Source organism: Microtus pennsylvanicus, chromosome X (assembly GCF_037038515.1).
Source record: "Microtus pennsylvanicus isolate mMicPen1 chromosome X, mMicPen1.hap1, whole genome shotgun sequence".
Lineage (NCBI taxonomy): Eukaryota > Metazoa > Chordata > Mammalia > Rodentia > Cricetidae > Microtus > Microtus pennsylvanicus.
The window spans coordinates 131,781,226-131,796,187 of record NC_134601.1 but is presented as its reverse complement, the minus strand read 5'-3'; the positions used below and the strand labels follow the sequence as shown (position 1 = coordinate 131,796,187).

General features: G+C 42.4%; 1 protein-coding gene across 2 annotated transcripts in view; it reads right to left on the bottom strand.

Moving 5' to 3' along the window:
- Nucleotides 1-14,962, bottom strand: part of Shroom4 (shroom family member 4) — a 203,887-nt gene that overhangs the window by 33,689 nt on the left and 155,236 nt on the right. For both annotated transcript variants that reach the window (XM_075957514.1, XM_075957515.1), the window contains 2 exons: nt 11,580-14,067; nt 6,336-6,397 (listed from right to left, as the gene is read on the bottom strand). In XM_075957514.1, coding sequence (XP_075813629.1) covers nt 6,336-6,397; nt 11,580-14,067 — 2,550 coding nt within the window. The remainder of the gene's footprint in view (nt 1-6,335; nt 6,398-11,579; nt 14,068-14,962) is intronic.

The window sequence follows — 14,962 nt, the reverse complement described above, 5'->3', positions numbered from 1 at the left end:
TGGTTGAAGATGTGTTACATTTGTTTATGCTGTGGAACATTTGTTTAATGATGCAAAGACGTGTTTATGTATTTATGCAAATTTTATGTTTCATTTATTTAACTCTGTGAAGCTGTTACTTTGCCTGTTTAAAACACTTTATTGGTCTAATAAAAAGCCGAATGGCCAATAGCTAGGCAGAAGAAAAGATTGGTGAGGTTTGCAGGCAGAAAGAATACATAGGAGGAGAAATCTGGGAAGAGAAGATGGAGGAGTGAGAAAAGAAGGAGGGGAGTGGGCATCTGTGGCCATTCATCCATCTACACAGCAAGCCACAGAGAAGGAAGCAAAGAAAGGTTGAGAGAATAGGGCAAGATAAAATCCGGAAACAAAAGGTAGATGGGATAATTAAAGTTAGAAAATCTGGCTAGAAAGAAGCCAAACTAAGCTGTGCATTCATAAGTAAGAAGAAGACTCCAAGTATTTATTTGGGAGCTGGGTGGCTGGCCCCCAAAAGAGCAAAGAGAAAAAAAAATACAACTTCAGTAGATGACCGGGTAAAGAAAATGTCATCTGATCATGTTATTTGGCAATAAAGAAAAATGAAGCACTGAAATATGCTACTTTGTAGATGAATGACTAAAACATCTTCCTAATTAAAAGACACAAGACACAAAAGCATATGTTCAATGAGTTAAACAGAAAAAAAAGCAAATCTATGAATACAGGAAACAAATTAGCGATCACCTGAGGTTGAAAATGGAAATGGTAAAGTGACTGCTTAAACAGACATGAGAGATTGTTGCAGGATGGAAGGAATATTCTAAAACTAGATTGTGGGAAAGATTATACATTACCTACTAAACATACCTAAACTATATACTTGGAATATGTAAATTCATAATGAGAAAAGCTGTTTTCATTTCTTCTTTGTAGAACTGCCTTACAAGCAATCATGATATCTATTTCCTATAGCCTATATTTTGCGAAACTTACTTTCCTGAAGGACACTTATGATTGCAAACTGTCAAAGCCATTACTGCCACCTTCCATGATGGCAGTACACTGACAGATTGTTGTACTAGCTAGCACTTTGGCCACTTGAACCTGCTTCATCACTGTCTTCTCCTCATTGTTCCCTGTCTGAGTGCTTGGCATCCTCTAAAGCACCTGTGTGTAAACCTCATTGACTTCATCCCCATTATATCCCAGTTCTAGGCTATCTATCATCTTCTCCTCTAAACCAGAGACTGTCCCATCTATGTCAGTAACTTCCCAGGTCATCAGGCTTCGGCTAGTTTTAATTCTCTCCTTAGCTCCAAAGTTCAAGAAACAGTTCTCCCTACTTGTCCTTCATAAGACGTCTTATAGTTTTTAACAAATTATCTGAGCAGACATTCACAGGAGACACAACAAAGGCATTAAATAAACACATGAAAACTGCTCACAATTGAATGATCAAGGTAAGCAAACGAAGATGACAGCATGTATTAACTGTTCTAGTATGTTGCAGATGGTACCGAGGAAAGTCATTTTTAAATCTGTGAAGGACTATAAGGATGTTCATGTACTGTGAAGTAGTAACCCAAACTCCAGATACTAGCTTCTTCAATAAGTGTTTCAGATAATTGTTTTCATGAGCTAATTCAAAATGAGAAAAAAAATCTATAGATATTCAAACTGTTCCAGATAATTATTTTATAATTTCAAAACATTGAAAACAACCTGATTATTCAACAATTTAGGATTGATTACACAAATTAGTGTACAATAAACAGATGAAATATTATATAGCCATTAAAATTAGAATTACTGAGGAAGCCTGCATAAAAATTATTTATCAAATAATGCTTAGTGTATCAAGGTACAAAAGCTCATTTGCATAGTTATTATAACCATGCCAGAAATAATCTCTACACCTATATAAAAAGCCAACAGGAAATTGGAGCAATAAGGTGGTAGAAACAAGGCTATTTTCTCTTGGATTTAATTTTCTGTAATATTGTTTTTACAATAAACAATTATTTTTTTTCTCCTAAAACATCACACGTATTTATCTACCTTTTATACTGTATTTTGATTGCGCCTCTACAGCCACCTCTCTAGTTCAAACACACATTTTAATTTCTGGATGACTGCCGCACTCGGTTACTCTCCAACTCATCTAGCTTTCAAATGCTGCCAAGTTGCTTAAAATGCCACATTTATCAAGTCACTTACCTGATTGTCAATAATTTTTAATTTGAATTTATTTTCTGTTTGAAAGTTTTATATGTTTATAATAAATTTTCATCATTTTCAAGCCTCATTCTCCTCTTTTATACTGCATCTGAATATATTCTCAATTGATATATAAGTACAACTTTACAAGTACATGCACATATAATGTATTTATATAAATTAAAGTAAATTATATGTATAAAATATGTTATATACATATAATCCTAAAATTATACTTATAAGTGGGGCATCAGATATTGATGATCAACCCGAGTAAACACCTCTCTCTCTAATATTTATTATTTATTTATGGCAAAGTATTCAAAACCCCCTTCTGGCCTTTTCAAGTCTACAGTTCATCACTGCGATCTGTAGTCACCACATCATGTACCATGCCTGCATCAGAGCTTCGTGTTTCTGTCTACCTGGTGACAGGTGAACATGATTTTGCTCCCATGTTTGTCAGCCATTCTCATTCTCCAGGCCTACCCATCCTGGACTAAAGCATCGTTAGTTACACTTCTCTCCCCTGTCTGCTGAGCGTACTCCATATCTTCTCCTCAGCACCACATCTAAAACACAGTGTTAAGTTGTGCTTGCAAGGGTTCCTCTCCATTTACTCATTTGATTCTTACAAGAATTTGCTGGTGCTGCTCTAACCCTCTCTTACAAATAAGAAGAGATAAAGACAGGTGCAGAGATAAGAGATGAGAAGGAAGAGTCAGTAAAGGAGAGAGGGAAGACGAGGAAGCACACGAACATGGATCTTGACTGAGGCAGTATTAACTCCAAGGCATTGATTACTCTAAGACATCTTGCTTAGTTTCTTCTTCCACTTTCGGCCTGCAGTTTTCTTATCCTTCCATGAACTTATCCAAAATGCAAAAATTACTTATCATGTAGCGGGGCCTGGTTTAAGGTGGTCCTTGTTTAAGCTTCATGTTCTTTTGGAAACTTTCGTAAGGAAAAGCTGGCTTAAAAGCTGAGCCCGTACCAGCCAGGAGACCTTGAGTGGAGAACTCACCCTCTCTAGATTTCAAATCTTTTCTCCGAGTTAGCAGTTCTCAATGTGTGGTCCCAGGACCAGTTGTGCCAGCATCATCCAAGGAGCCAGTTAGAAATCTATGCTGATTTTGAGTCCTACTTTGCACCTATGAAATTCGATGGGGGGGGGGGGCGCAGAGTCCAGCAGACTCGTGTTTCAACAAGTTCTCCAGTGTTTCGGCTGCATACTCATCTCTGAGATTCAATACCCTGGGCTAATGCCTACCTGCTGGAACTCTTAGGAAGTTCTGCCATAACTTGTGCAACTCAACTCATAGCACATAGGTTGTTTTGCAAGTAATAATGTGTTATTACTGCTGCTGAACTCGGTGTGGGCTACTATTTTCTGCTCAAGCAGTGGGCAGACACTGCTTCTCGCTGATCTCTTACTAGAATCTCCCACCTTGCTAGGCAAAAGGCGGTGCACATGCTAAGCTTTTAGTAAGACTCTCTTACTTCACTGATGAGTGAGTAGGAGAAGCACTTTGGAGCCTGGTGAGGTGTACAATACTGTTTCTGAAGCAAGACTTCTTGGGGCTAATTAACTCACCAGCTGAGAGGCTTTAGGCAAATGAATGTGTTTGTGTGGACCTCAATTGCTTCTCTGTATTAAACAGAGAAGAAACTACACCTACGCTGATTATACCTACTCTACAACCTCACAGTGATAAACACAGGCTTATAAAAATGCATCCCATGGTGGCTACAACATGTAACTGAGTTATTTACTGCCTCGGGGTATTGTGCTATGGTGAAGCACTTGCTTAGTGTGCAAAAGACCATAGATTCCTTCCCTAGTGTTGAAGAAAATAAAAAGAAAGAAAAACCAGGAAATTGTTAGCATTATTGTTTTCATGTCTTTTTACTCATGCAGTAGTGAACAGATTCTATCTCCTCTTTTGGCAAACAGATGACAAATACCACTTGAAAGGCCTCTCTGTGTTAAGCACATAGAATAAGGTTATGCTCAAGGTTTGGTATCTTTTTTAACTGTCTCAATCTAATAACATATGAAATTTGACAGTGTCATTAGATTAAAATAATATCCCTAAGGACATAATATAAAGCAGCCCAGAACTTGCGGTGGGAGATGGAGAGGGGATCAAGTCTAGCCATGGAATCCTGCAGAATCACTGCCTAGGACTTAGACTCTGGAAACACTATGTTGAGGATCTATTTGCAGACTGTCCTTTATGAATTCCAATGGAAGCAGGTGAAATGGGGGATGAGGGAAGGTGCAGGAGCTTTGGGGTCAGGTTGTCTGAAATCCAACACTACCATTTGCTGTGACCTAGCTGAATTATATAACGTCTCTGGACCTCTCCTATAAACTAGACAGCACACGAGAACTACTCTGGAGAGTAAACACAACTTTGAATGTAGAATCCTGATGACGGATAATTAGAGATGATTAATAAATATTGGGCATCACCCCCTTTCCCATTGCAGGGTGGAAATGAGTAATTTTTCCATACTTTGGGATCAAAGAAAAGCCAAAATAATTCCTAACTATACTATCAAACCATGGGCCCAGGATTTAGAATACAGTAAGGAATTACGCCAGTCAAACAGAGTGGCTTTTCCTCTAAGTAGTAGTTTTTAGTTTCCTGTAAGTAGTAGGTCTTCCTCTAAGACCCACAACCGGGTAGTTGACTAGGTTTCCAGTACGAGGTCTGATTTTCCTCTTGTTGAGTTGGCCTTAGGTCCAATGAGACAGCTGTTGGTTATGACCACAGCTAACTGTATCTCTTATCCTTCATCAAAGAAGCTTCTAATCAGTGTACTCTAGGGAGGAACCCCTAAATGGTTATCCAGTTCACAGTGGTCATGCCTAAAGTAACATACATGCAAGCGACGCTAAATGGAGTCAGCAAGTTGCAGTTAAACACTTATGTGTACATACACATAAACGTATGTGTGTGTCTATGTATGTGACAATAACAACCAAAGAAAAATGGGCCATAAATTTGAGAGAGAATGTATGTGTGTGTGTTTGAGAGAGAGAGAGAGAGAAAAAGAGGAAAAAACAAAGAAAAATAAGCCATAAATTTGAGAGAGAATGTGTGTGTGTGTGTTTGAGAGAGAGAGAGAGAGAGAGAGAGAGAGAGAGAGAGAAGAGAAGAGAAGAATAATCAAAGAAAAATAAGCCATAAATTTGAGAGAGAAAAAGTAGAGGGCATCGGAGGAGCTGGGATGGGGGGGACATGGAGGAGCTGGAGGAAAGGAAGGGAAAGGCGGAATGACCTAATTATATTTGAATTAAAAATAATGGAGCATAATGTAGACCACCTAAAAGAACTCTGGACTATTTAAGCCTTTCTGTCTTCTGCTTTATTCTGGAGATGGTAACGGGCTTCAAAATCATTGAGAACCCTCTTTCCTATATGGCTGAGACAGCATATCAAAATGTACAAAAAAGAGATCTGACTAGGCAAGCAGCAACCCAGAAGTGACTAGCCAAATCTCTGGTTCACTTAGAGTCACCATTTAGGGCACCTCATCTCTAGGGAACATGAGTGCTGGGTACTGCGATCCACAATTAGAGGAGCTCAGGGTTCCACCCCTGAGCAAAACGGTTCTTTTTATATTATTCCAAGCTGTATGTGCCTTTCTCCAGCAGTTGTAACCCATGAGCGTATTTTCATGGCCCGTGAGTTCTCAACGAGTCCTACTAAAAGTGTGGTGGCAGAACCCAAGAAGCAGGTGCCTCCAACAACCTTGGACAAAGAGAACAGACACTCCTCTCTGTTGACTCCAACCGCTCATGGCCACAGTTTGTGCCTTCTTGCTCATTTCAGCACAGTCTCACTCTGTGTGGCCTTGGGTATAACTAGACAGGGTATAACTGCCTCCCTCAGACAGACATACCCTCACAACACTATTTCAAAACGTCCTCACGATCTATCGGCTCTATATTCAGATGATGACGTAGGGAGGTCATTGGATTATAATTATAGAAACAAGTCCTTGGTGTGAATAGCAAACCCATTCTGTTAAATAAAAAAAAAAATCAAGCAAACCAAAAGCCATAGCCATTTCTAAAGAAGTTTCTGACGCACCCAATCACGCAGCCTGCCAGAGCATTCACTTACCTCCCTGAATGGCTAGTTTTCCTGTTGCCGGTTATTGGCTTCCACTTGTCCCCAGGAAATTCCTACAAAAGAAAATCTGGTAAGTTAGGCAACTTTGAATGTCCAGGTCTCCAGGTAGTTTTCCAAACAGCAGCCTGGCCCAGGTTCTTGGCTGGTAGGGCGGACACCCCCAGACAGTCTACAGCCATGTGCACTTGGGAGGCTGCTGAGCCACGGCACTCATGCAGATATCCAGAAAGCGCTCAGGGACCTGGACACTGTGGGCTAAGAATATTCAATTTCCCTCTTGCTCTACACCCCTCCCAAACCACGCCCAAAACTAGTTTAGCATGTTAGCTGTTTGCGCTAGCTCTTGCTTACACTGGGGTTTGGAGATCTTTTGTTTATCCTACCGGATGAACCTGGCCATCATTGCTGCTTTTTCAAATTTAGAAAGCATCTTCTTGGAAGCACTGACCTCAAGGGGGTTTGGAGGGTCCTGCTTCAGAATCTCTCTCCCAGGGTGGGAAAAGGTGGCGCAGAGATGCCAGCTACTCTCATCCTGCAGTTGTTCTTACACCTCTGCCCACATATTCAGACAAGGGTTGACATGAGCTCATCTCTGGGAGATGGAGTATTGGGTGCCCTGGTTCATACACTATACAAGTAGACTGTCTATCTTGGATGTAGTTTCCTGAATTGCTCAGCCATATATGCCTTTTGTAAAAATTTCCCTTTCTTACTAGAGCCCGAACCTGAATGCATGCTTGCTTTTCAGATTTCTCCTGGTTTTGCATTTAGCACCCTCTACCTGGAGACTCAGCCCAAGAGAAGGCACTGATCTTCTAAATTCACTTTGCTCCAATACTGCTATTATTAGTCTCTTCCAAGGTTTATTGCCTTAGCCCTAGTAGGCCTCTTTTGGGGCCAAACACCCGCTGAAGCAGAATGACACAGGTCTCTGGTGTCAGTTATACTGGCTAAGACATTTATTATCTGTGCTATGTGAGGGACATTCTGTCAAACTACTTCAAACCTCAGTTTGCTATATGGCAAATAAAGATAGTCAGCGAGGATCAAACAAGATGGGTAGAGAATGCCCAGCACAGTGCATGGTAGCTAGAAGGTTCTGTGGTCACAGCACTGGGGAGTCTGTTGAAGTAAGACCACTTGAGAGGACAAGCCCAGCCCGAATACCACAGGATCTACCTCTGGGTGTTAACAAGGAAAAGGTGGGGAGAACATTCTGATTCCAGCTTTCACAAAACTAGAGAGCAGTCTCTGTTTGGGATAGAGCAGAGCAAATTGAACAATCTTTATTTTAGACTCTTTCTGCCTTGGCATGTTTGTGAGATGTCACTGTCCACAAAGGCACCATAACATGTTGAGCTACAGCACGAGCCAGGATTCCCTGTCCATGAGATGTCTAGACCTGTGGAAGAGCTTAGAAAACAGCAGTGGGTAAACCAGGCCGAGCCCTCCACCCACTCCCACTGACCATTTGAGAGTCTCAGTATTACTTTATTCTTTTGCCTGAGCCACTTAGTATCCTAAAACTGTTCTGTGCTCTTTGAACCCAAGGAGCCATACTCACAGTGGGTAGAGCACTTGAAGATTATAGGAGAACTGGCTGTCTTGGTGAAAGTGATATTGCTAGCAGCCATCCTGTCTGTTACATGGGAGAAGGCCTAGGCTTTGCAATCTACTTATGAAGAGGCAAGTAGCACACACTCCAGAACACAGCTACAGCTAGAAATAGAGCTTCGCTTTCCACATCTACCCTTCAGCAAGTGGATGGCCCACACTCCCTTTTAACTCTGTTATAATATAAACACACATATGTTATATACAATAAACATAAATGCTATACATATGTGCATATGTATATATTGATACTACACATTATACCCATATATATATATTAACATTTTTAAACATTATACCATGAATATATGGTACTTGCAATATGGTAGCATATTTATGACCAGGGTACCTATTTCTTGATTGCCAGAAGACTTAATGCATTGCTACATTTAAAGCAGCTTGAATCTAGTGGACAGACATATACACGTTATTTTCATGGTGTTCAGATCCTGGCTCTGCACCTTGTGAGCTGTGTGACCTCTCTGAGACTCAGTTTCCTCACCAGTTTCATGTAAGTGTTAAGTGAAATCATCTGGCAATATATGTAAAACTAACTTGCCTAAACATGTGTGCTTGTAAGTAGAGCTGATTTCACCTGTCTAGATATCACCGAACCAGAGATAGTTAGTTCCCCAACCTTCTTCATGGCAGAAAGAGCTGGCAGGCTCCCAGGCTTGCTTCAGACAGTCACCACAGCAACTACCTTAGTTGCCAGAGCTAGAGTGTCTAAACCTATGCTATACATCTCACAGGGTCAAAAATACAGGATTCCAGTAACAAGGGTAGAAATGGCATACCCCTATATGTATCGTCATCCACGTACCTGAAAGTCTAGTGTCTAAGCAGATACACTTAGTCTAACAGGCATTAGGAACCCAATGTGTCCCTCCAAGTACAAAAGGAGAGGGATGACATAGGCACCGTTTGCCTATATTGCTACAGCCAACTGCTGCTACCTGTCAAATAAACTTCCTTCTCTTCCGGAGATTCTGGTCCAGAGATGACAGCCCTGTACCCATTCTCTCCCTTCTTTCCATTCACCTTCAACCCCCTTTCCTTATTACTTGCTATGAGTACTTCTTTCAGCCAAGATTCTCAAGCTAAGCCAAATTTCCCTTCATCTTAAAATAGCTTACTTATAAGATGATTACTGCCTGGCAGTCACTGTTATAAAGGCCTTGCACATGGTCGCCATTTAATCCACCTTAACGAAGCAGGTGCTGTTATTACCTTCATTTTTCAGACGGGAAAGATTAGGCACTATAAATTCTGGGGAAAGAATTTAAACCCAGTTAGTCTAGTTTCAGCTTCAATGCCTTTTGGGTATTATCTATGTTTTCTTTTCTCTTTTTTCAGCACTGGGAATATTTCCAAACATACCAAAAAGATGGAAGCATTTACCGTGAGCATCCATGGGTCCTATCAAGATGCTACAATGCTACAATTGACATTTTTGCTATATTCACCTTATCATGGACCTGTTTCCTCCTCTACTCATCAACCAGTACAGCTTAAATTCTGACATGCCCTTCAGAGTGGGTCCCAATGATTTTATTTGCATAAATGTAAAAATGTAAATGACATAGAGGAATTCCTTAAAAGCCATAATCTACCAAAGCTCACTCAAGAAGAAACAGATAATCTCCATAACTCTGTTTCTATCAGGGAAATTAATGTGCAGTTTCAAACATTCTCACACAAAAAATTTCAGGTCCAAATGATTTTAGTAATTATTTTTATTGTTTTGGTTTTTCAAGATAGGGTTTCTCTCTAGTTTTGGAGCCTATCCTGGAACTAGCTCTCGTAGACCAGCCTGGCCTCAAACTCACAGAGATTCGCCTGCTTCTACCTCCTGAGTGCTGGGATTAAAGGCGTGCACCACCACCGCCTGGCTCAGTGATAAATTTTACCACATGCTTAAAGAAGAAAAAAACAGCAGTGCTGTACAAATTCTTCCTGAAAAACAGAAGAGACGGGACTGCTTCCCACCTCATTTAGCTAGCATTACCTACTTAGAAAAAAAAACAAAGATTTTTATAATACAGACTAAAATCTGTATTAAATGTAGATTCAAAGGCCCTTAACAAAATGCTAATAAGTCAGATCTAGCAGCATAAAAAGTTACTACATTATGATCAAGTGGGGTTTATCCTGGAAATGCTAGGTGGATACTTATTTCAAAATCCAACCAGTATAACTCACTATAAATTTAGATTAAAAATTAAAACTATAGCAGCACCTTAATAGAAATAGGAAAACATTTGAAAGAATCCAAAATTCCTTCTTAAATTTTAAAAAGGAGCTCCTTTGAAGCTAAGACTAAAAGGGTATTTCTCCCCAAGATTAAGAACAACTGTAAAACAACAATCACTAGAAGATCGTAGCCACCAAACTTCACAGGGAAGCCCTGAAAACCAAGCAACACTGTTGCTCTCAACATTCCTTCTGAACAGGCAATTGGGGGATCCCAGGAAAAGCAAGAAGCATACAGAACATGAAAAAGATACAAAATTCCTTCTATTCCAAGATGATGCAACCTCCTATGTCCAAAATCTTTTATAATCTACCAATGAGGTACTAGAATTCATCAGTGAGTTTGGCAATGCTATAGGATATGAAGTCAATATACAAAGTTCAACTGTATATGGAGAAGTAGCAACGGACTTCAAGTTAATATTCAGAAAACAATATTGTTTACTATAGCTTCAAAGCCTATTGGAAATGTAGGCCTATGTAACTCAAAATATGTGTAAGATACATAGGCGGGAAATGACAATAATTTGTACACGTGAGTTTTCTTCAAGAATACTTCAGCATGCATATTAAAGTTGATCATTTGCTTATACAATTTCAGGCAAAGTGTGTTTCCTATGACATGTATAAATATTAATGTACATTTGTTGGTTGTTAACACACTCATGTAAATCTAATCTATATCAAGCTCTTACTGTGCTTTCGTGCCCTGTTCCCTTCAACTTCCGTGCAAATACACACTGGAAAACACTGTTCTCCACCTTTGCTTCCAACAGAAGAGCCATGCTCTCCATTCATCTGATGATGGACAGACATCTAGGCTGGTTCTAGTCCTCAACTGTTGTAAGTATGGTAATTATAACAACAGGTATGCAAGTGTATCTCTGGAAGGACCTGGAGTTCTCTGGATACTATACATACTATAATTTTATTTATTCATAAAGAAAAGAATAAATCATGACATTTGCAGAAAATGGGTACAACGAAAAATATTACATCAAGCAAAATAAGCCAGATGCAAGAAGACAGTTAGTACTTTTTATCTTTTATGTGGATCCTACCTTTTAATTTTTATTAGTACTAGCTGTTTTATAAGTGAATATATTTTTCCCTTTAAAAATGACATAACTTCACATTATAATTAGTTCATGGTTTACTTAAGGTCACTCAGATATTAATTTTAAAGTTAGAACAAATTCCAGTCTTGTTCATTTTAAGGAGCAAAACTTTCTTTCCCCAACTTCTAAAGCTGCACAAGTATACTGCAATCTTGGTGATTGAGTGTAGAGACGCGGCTTCATCATTGCAATGCATTGTGATTACATTTCAAAATAATGACTCTCACTCCCCCACGAACCAAGTCCTCACCTGTATTGCTGACTTCCTGGATTTCCAAGCACTGCCAGATGCCAGGCTGCTGTCCTCAAGGGCACCATGCTGAGGATTATGATAGCAAGCTGTACATCGAATGCATTGGTGGTGGTGACACCTACAGTTGAGGCAATTTGGCAACAAATTTCTCTTTAGCAATGCAGGGCAGATTTCTCCAGAACAATAAATGCAAGGATCATGCATTACAGTTCCCTGAGCACTGCAGGAATAGGAACAGGTCCTGTGGTAATCGAAATCCCCACAGTGCAGTGGCTTACAGCACAGGGAATTTTCTAGGCCTTTGGTAGCAAAGCATTCTGGGTAAGTGGGAGTTTCTGACTGAAGTGGTGACATGGAATGATACGATTGGTCTGTGGCATGGTATGGTTGGTCTGTGGAATGATATGATTGGTCCAGGGGATGGCATCTCAATTCCCTATAGCTCACTGACTGGAAGTTTTGGTCGATAGGCTTTGGTCTCTGGGTAAAAGGCTTGTTGCTATGAGTGGTTAAGCCTGGCAAATGAGATGTAGACAAGGATTTACTGCTCTCTTCAAAGAACTTTCTTCTGTCTGCAAACGGCAAGAGAATGGCTTCTTCCCCAGCTTGAGCAGTAGATGCCTTCAGTTCCTTGCTGTCATCTGGGCTGGAAGGACCTTCTGTGGATAGTGGCACATGAGGCTGTGGGTTATATTCTGGCGACCATCTCCATTGACCTCCACAGACCCCAGGGGGAGCATTTGCTTTGTCAGTGTCTAAGGAGGGTGAGTCAGATGCCTTCCACCAGGTGTTCAGACTCAAAGAAGACTGGCCGGACCTCTGGCCAGGGCTTAGCCTTCCCTCTAAGCCTACTCTAGCTTTGGAGCTCTCCGAGGCTTGGCTGAGGCATTCTGAAGACCTAGCCCTGAGAATCATGCTTTTATTGAAGAGCTTGTCTCCTGGGCTAGGGACTTCTTTATATGAAGACAGGAGAGCCGAGTTAGAAGCAGGGAGTGGGGGGCTTTCTGGAGGCTCTTGGGTCTCTTGAACTGGCTCCTTAGTGTCACACAGCTGTGACAATGGACCCTTACTTTTCTGGAGCTGGGCTTTCCTCCTCTGAATTTCATTACGAAGATTGGTAGCAAACCTCTCGCTCTTCCGCCGGTTTTGGATGGAGCGGCCCCGGGGACCTCCACTCCTTCTGCCACCTAATCGGCCACCTTCCTTGGGTTCACTGTCACCTTCTTCAGTTGCTTCTGCGTGACCAGCCACTTTAGAGGTTGAAAAGACGTCTCTGGCTTGTTGAATAGGGGAGCAAGTGGCAGAGGGCTGCTGGCTAGCCAAGTCACTGCCTGCTCTGCTTGCTCGGTTTGGGTCTAAGTAAGTTCGTTCTGGCAGGGGTCCATTGACCTCCCCAAGTGGGGAACCACTTTGGCTCTGGTACACGGGACCCATCGCCTTATCATCTATGGGCCTGGCCTTCCTTTCTTTGATAGGCTGGTCTTGAGGGTCTCCTGTAAGGAGACCTGGACTTTTCTTTCCCTTAGGGTTGTTGTGCAAAGGGGACACCGTCCACTGGTGCCCATCCTGCCCAGTTGGCAACTCCATCCCCTTGCCACCTCTGGAATCCAAGCGCATGCGCTGCAACTGGGATGCCAACAGCTGTTCCGGAGCACTATGGCGATGCTCTGTGCTTCCTCGGAGGTGTGGGATGGCACCAAAGGACAAAGGGTTAGCCAAATCTGCTGAAGCCTCCTTGAGCAGGCTGAACTCTCTGCTAGAACCCTTGTCATGGGTTTTTGGGGAATCAAGCGCTTTGGAGGAGCCCTCTATCAGTAGATGCTCAGAGTCCTCCTGGCTGGATTCAGAAGGCTGGCTGAGCTCACAGTTCTGGCGGCCCTCGCCTGTCACTTGGTCTTGCCCACTTATGCAGCAGAATTGGTTAGGGCTCCTTGGAGGCAGCAGTGTCTCTAAGCCTTGTTTCTCCTTCTGTTGCAAGGAGTCCACAGGTTCAGATGCACGGCGCTGCTCTCCATTGAGGAGCTGAGCTCTAGAGGCCCGAAGGCTGTCCCGCCTCACAGGAGGCTCTGGTGGACCTTGTACCATCTTGGCAGGTCCTGAGTGTTGACCCTCCTCTGGACAGGATGACTCTTGGGAAGTGGAGGTCCCACGGTCCCCACTAGTACTGTGGCTACTTTCTGAGGTCTCACATGCATTAGCTCGGCCATCGGTGGCTTTAGTTGGCCCTGGGCCTGGCATGACACAGTCTGTGGCGGGTGGTTCCTCTGGCCTAAGGGAAAGGGCACAGTCAGAGGCATTTGAGCTAGCTGAGAAGGAGCTGTAGGCCGAGTCACGCTGACTGGGGTACATGTTCTGGTCGATAGGCAAGAGGTGACCCTCGTAGGTAGCTTGGCCTGGCTGTTCTAGGCTCTCCATGCTGCCGATTGAGCTGCTTTTCTCAGTGCTGCAGTGCCGGGAGAGGGGGCACCACTGCACACACACGTCACTGTAAGACACAAGGCATATGCATGAGTTAGCCAAAAAATTAGACCCTTTTCTCGCCTTGGCCCGTCCACCATGGAAAAGGGCAGGTCAAGTCAGAGCCACCCCATGTTACAAATGAAAAGAAAATGAGGCAAAGGGAGAAAGAGAGGAAACGAGTGAGGAGACTGACAGAGGGATAGCACAGAAACAGGACGGAATGAGACAGGATTGCACGGAGAGGAAGAATGAGCACATATCCCAAAGCCTGGGGAAATGTCATGGGAATTAGGCACAATGTCACTGCTAGCAGCAAGTCTGAAGCTGCTTCTGAGTAGTCTCTGTTGGGTCAGCGTGTGGTTCTCTGCCAGCAGAGACAGTTCAAAGCATCGGCATTAGAGAGGAGCCCTATGGTACTTGATTTGACTTCAGCCGGAGCATTTCCTAAAGCAGTGATTCTCAAAGGGCACCACACTCACACGGAGGGCTCCTTATAACAGGCCAGTGGGTCTCACCGCACTTTGGAAAGCCACTCGTGTCAATGAAACAAAGCTCCAGAGAGGGAAGTGACTTTGAGAAGATTTATTTATTTTTTTTTATTTTTTGGTTTTCATGAGACAGGGTTTCTCTGTGGTTTTGGAGCCTGTCCGGGAACTAGCTTTTGTAGACCAGGCTGGTCTCAAACTCACAGAGATCCGCCTGCTTCTGCCTCCCGAGTGCTGGGATTAAAGGCATGCGCCACCACCGCCCAGCTTATTTTTATTTATTTTTTTTACCAACTCTAACTAGTGGCACAGTCAGGGATGGAGTTGAAATGTTCCTTTGGTCTGGAGATTGGCTAGCACTTTATTTGTAGGTCTGGAGGTGGGACTGAGAACCTGGAACATACTAGGGAAGGGCTCTGCTATGGGGCTACAGCC